The sequence below is a fragment of the Octopus sinensis genome, linkage group LG22 (assembly GCF_006345805.1).
Source record: "Octopus sinensis linkage group LG22, ASM634580v1, whole genome shotgun sequence".
Taxonomy (NCBI): domain Eukaryota; kingdom Metazoa; phylum Mollusca; class Cephalopoda; order Octopoda; family Octopodidae; genus Octopus; species Octopus sinensis.
In genome coordinates this window covers 22019050-22024049 of record NC_043018.1, presented here as the reverse complement: position 1 = coordinate 22024049, position 5000 = coordinate 22019050, and the positions used below count along the sequence as shown (strand labels likewise).

Sequence of the window (5000 nt, the reverse complement as noted above, 5' to 3'; positions counted from 1 at the left end):
TACTACTACTACTACCACTACTACTACTACTACTACTACTACCACTACTACTACTACCAATACTACTGCCCGAAATTTTTAGGGGAGTGGGCCAGTCAATTAGATCAACCCCAGTATGCAACTGGTACTTAGTTTATTGACCCTGATAGGATGAAAGGCAAAGTCGACCTCGGTGGAATTTGAACTCAGGACGTAAAGACAGACAAAACACTGCTAAGCATTTCGCCCAGCGTACTAACAATTCTGTCAGTTTTCCGCCTTCTACTACTACTACAACTACTACTACTACTACTACCACTACTACTACTACTACTACTACCACTACTACTACTACCAATACTACTGCCCGAAATTTTTAGGGGAGTGGGCCAGTCAATTAGATCAACCCCAGTATGCAACTGGTACTTAGTTTATTGACCCTGATAGGATGAAAGGCAAAGTCGACCTCGGTGGAATTTGAACTCAGAACGTAAAGACAGACAAAACACTGCTAAGCATTTCGCCCAGCATACTAACAATTCTGTCAGTTTTCCGCCTTCTACTACTACTACTACAACTACTACTGCTACTACTACTACTACTACTACTACTACTACTACTACTACCAATACTACTACCATTACCACCATTACTACAACTACTACTACAACTACTACTACTACTACTACTACTACTACCAATACTACTACCATTACCACCATTACTACTATTACTGCTACTACTACCACCACCACCACCACCACCACCGCTACTACTACTACTACTACTACTACTACTACTATTACTACCATTACCACCATTACTACTACTACTACTACTACTACCACCAATACTACTACCATTACCACCATTACTACTAATTTTATTACTACTATTACTGCTACTACCACCACCACCACCACTACCACTACCACTACTACTAATGATTCATACTTATAAATAAATATGTGGATCTGCAACTGTCTTGTGACTTTTGTTTGTTTATTTCTCTGAAGGTCAAAAATGTAAGTTAACAAAAAAAGCAGGAGAAAATGAAGAAGGGCAAAAAATGTTGGGTTTGAATTGTGTTTTAGAATTAAAAGAATTTCGATTACGTATTTGGCAAAATAGTCTTTAGGTTGATGTGTGTGTGTATGTATGTGATTGTGCATGCTGTAAGAATATTTGTCTCATACCACAGCCTCCCCAAGCCGACCTATGCCGCGTGAGTGGATTTGAAAGGATGAAAATGATAAAAGATTGCAACAGTCCTTCAGTTTGTCTAAGCCCTTTAAAAAAACTCAGATGGTTAGGCCTCCCACCAAGCCTTTCGCGACGCCCTTTAAAGCCAGGAACTTTTCACCAACCCCTCGTATACATACATATACACATACACACATTTATACAAATTTTTGTATATATTTATGTCTCTTATGTATTTATAACACAAGGTATTTTTTTAAAGTAATGTTACATAATTTGTTGTGTCTGGGGAGAGTCATTTTCTTTTTGTGCCTTATTATTTAATACACTCACCGGTAAAATTTCCACTTTTTTTCTTATTTTTATTGTCTAAAATTTTCGTTGCGTCTTGTAAACTTTTCAATGGTTTTGACACTCCCCAGACACAACAGAATATGCTTCAACGCACGAACTCATTTAAAGAACCTTGCAAACCTAATTCAAAAACGAAGTTACATAATTTATTTATTACATTAATAGGAGACACATTCATGCAATACAATTAATGAAAACGAATAAGATGAAACAGCATAATATGATACTTAGGGAAAGTCTCTTTTAGCAAGTCAACACGGAGCTATTTTTTTTTTTTTTTTTTTTTTTTTTATACACTTCCCTGATTACCATTGCTTGAATATGCAGCCTTGAGAACAGCTATAAGGATAGTGTAACACAGCTCAACCCGAAATATTCTGAATTTTGGTGCTCAGTTTGACTGTATTTATAGGGGCCCCATTCATGGAAAGGTCTTGCTGGGCCACTGAACTATCATATGAACAGTGGCTATTTGTTGGATAAAATCACGGTTGCACACGTTCACACTATGACTGAACTGTGGCTTGTGATTCACATATGGTAAAATGTGGGGTCAAATCAAATGCTACATATTTAAGTCTGTGTGTGTGTGTGTGTGTGGTGTGTGTGTGTCATTGTGTGTGCTTCAATACACACAATGTATGAAAGTAATGAACCCCAAAGGGTCATGAGCAGTGCTGTCTTTAAGCATGAGCCTGTTGGACAGTTTCCTTGAGCCTCCAAAATTCCAGAGATTCATACCCAATCTAAAATATTCTAGCCATGTATGTAGAGGCCATTAAAAATGTCCTTGTCCCACAGAGCCTTTAATATAGCTAGAACAGCTCTACACTTATGCCCTTCCCTTTTTCCCTTGAATAAAATATAAAAACTAGAAAATAAAACAACGTATAACTATGTATAAAAAATATAATCTTTCAATTTTAACCGATTACTCTGTCCAATGTAACGCTTACTTATTCTCATTGTTTTGAATTAATCATGCACTCTCTCATAACTTCAAGATTTCAATGATGTGATTGTTTAGTTTTAAGAACAATATTGTAGGATAGGTGTGAAAGGTCAGATTTGGCCAGTTTAAATACAAAACAGGTGGAGACACATGGCCTAGTGGTTAGAGCAGCAGACTCACAGTCGAGGGATCGTGGGTTCGAATCTCAGACCGGGCAATGTGTGTGTTTATGAGCGAAACACCTAAGCTCCACGCGGCTTCAGCTGAAGGTAATGGCGAAACTTCTGCTGACTCTTTCGCCACAACTTTCTCTCACTCTTTCCTCCCGCATCTTGCAGTTCACCTGCAACGGACCAGCGTCCCATCCAGGTGGGGAACCTATATGCCGGGAAGCCGGCCCTTATGAGCCAGGCATGGCTCAAGAAGGAACAAAATGAAAACAAACACAAAACAGGTGGAATATTTTGGCCAGATTTGGCTGGTTTAAAGGCTAAAGGGTTAATGGTTGAACTCAAAAGTTTTTTGACCCAATATTTACGTGCTATCATTTATAATACTATCTTCTTCCAGTTCAACTGTTAAAAATTAAATATTTCACGTTCTCTCAAAGTTTCTAAATTTTTTTTTTCTTTTATTGTGATACTTTCAGGCTTATTATTTTGACCGTGATGATGTTGCCTTGAAAGGATTCTTCGAATTCTTCAAGAAGAGGTCTGAAGAGGAAAAGGAACATGCTGAGAAGTTTATGAAATACCAAAATAAGAGGGGTGGAAGAATTATTCTGAAACCCATAGAAGTAAGTTTGTTTCAAAGATTCCTCTCCCCATTCCCCCCGCCCCACCTAAAAGATTATTATTTCAACAATATTTTTAGTCCCTGCATAAATCTTTTGTGGGTTCAGTCCCACAGTGTAGCCCTTGAACAAAAGTCTTCTGCTGCAGCACTGGGGCCAACCAGAGCCTTCTGAGTGGATTTGGTAGACAGTTACCGAATGAAACCCAAAGCACGCATGTGTGTTTGTGTGTGTGTGTGTCTGTGTCTGTGTCTGTGTCTGTGTGTTTGTGTGTGCATGTGCGTGCATGTGTGTATGTGTGTGTGTTTGTGTGTGCATGTGTGTGTGTGTTTGTGTGTGCATGTGCGTGCATGTGTGTGTGTGTGTGTGTGTATGTATATATATATATTTATATATAAATACATACACATACATGTGTATGTGTGCATATATATATATAAATATACATACATACATACATACATACATACATACACATACACACATACATGTGTGTGTGTGTGTGTCTTTGTGTCTGTGTTTGTGCCCCCACTATCACTTGATAACCGATGTCGGTGTGTTTATGTCCCCTCATTATGATAACCAACGAAGCATCAGTCAATATTTCTCTAAAATAATATTGTCCTTGTAATTAATATCCACCCACCCACCAGCCCACCCACTATCCTTTTTCTAAATATTTTCCCAAAACAATGATTTCTCTACCAACATTTATTTTCTCTTTTTATTTTCACCAAAGAAACACTTCATTTATATGTCCTGCCATATTTTATTTTCTAGAAACCAGCCCATGATGCTTGGGGAGGTGGACTGAGAGCAGTTGAAATATCTTTGGACCTGGAGAAAGACGTGAATGCAGCTTTACTGAAACTGCATAAGATTGCAGAAGAAAGTGGGGATCCTCAGGTACACTTGTTATTTCTTTTCCTTCTTTTACTAGTTTTACTGTGGCCATGCTGGAGTACAGTACAGCATTCTATGTTTTCTTTAGTGACATATGTCAAGTATCAATATATGTTTCTTTATTACCCAGAAGGGGCTAAACACAGAGGGGGACAAACAAGGACAGACAAAGGGATTAAGTCGATTACATCGACCCCAGTGCGAAACTGGTACTTTATTTATCGACCCCGAAAGGATGAAAGGCAAAGTCGACCTCGGCGGAAATTGAACTCAGAACGTAACGACAGACGAAATACTGCTAAGCATTTCGCCCGGCTTGCTAACGATTCTGCCAGCTTGCCGCCCTGTCAAGTATCAATATAGCAGAATCGTTCGCCCACCAGGCAAAATGCTTAGTGGTATTTCATCAGTCTTTATGTTCCGAGTTCAAATTCTGCCAAGGCCAACTTTATCATTTATCCTTTCAGAGCTGGTAAAATAGGTACCAGTTGATCACTGGGGTTGATGTAATGGACTTACCCCTTCTTTCAAAAGTACAAGCCTCGTGCCAAAATTTGAAACCATTATTACCTCCGCCATAGCGAAGGCAGAGGTATTGTTTCCAGTTGTGTTTGTCTGTTTGCTTGTTTGTCCGTGGACAAGATATCTCAATTCAAAGTTACATTGGACTATTTCATAATCTAACTTAAACCATGCCCCATCCTCCACAACATGTATATTTTCACACACTATCTGTTTCAAGAAGACACTCATTATATCTTAATTATTTCTTTCTTTCTTTCAGATGATGGATTTCATTGAATCTGAGTTCCTTGG

General features: G+C 38.5%; 1 protein-coding gene across 2 annotated transcripts in view; it reads left to right on the top strand.

The window, feature by feature from the left end:
• The window catches only part of LOC115223217 (soma ferritin-like), a 9841-nt gene that overhangs the window by 3906 nt on the left and 935 nt on the right, over window positions 1–5000 (top strand). The window contains exons 2-4 of one of the 2 annotated variants that reach the window (XM_029793695.2): window positions 3138–3284; window positions 4062–4187; window positions 4969–5000. The exon at window positions 4969–5000 is cut by the window's right edge and continues 935 nt beyond it. In XM_029793695.2, coding sequence (XP_029649555.1) covers window positions 3138–3284; window positions 4062–4187; window positions 4969–5000 — 305 coding nt within the window. Of the gene's footprint in view, window positions 1–3137; window positions 3285–4061; window positions 4298–4547; window positions 4681–4968 lie in introns of those variants that run through there. The other variant, XM_036512138.1, reaches the window with a different exon arrangement.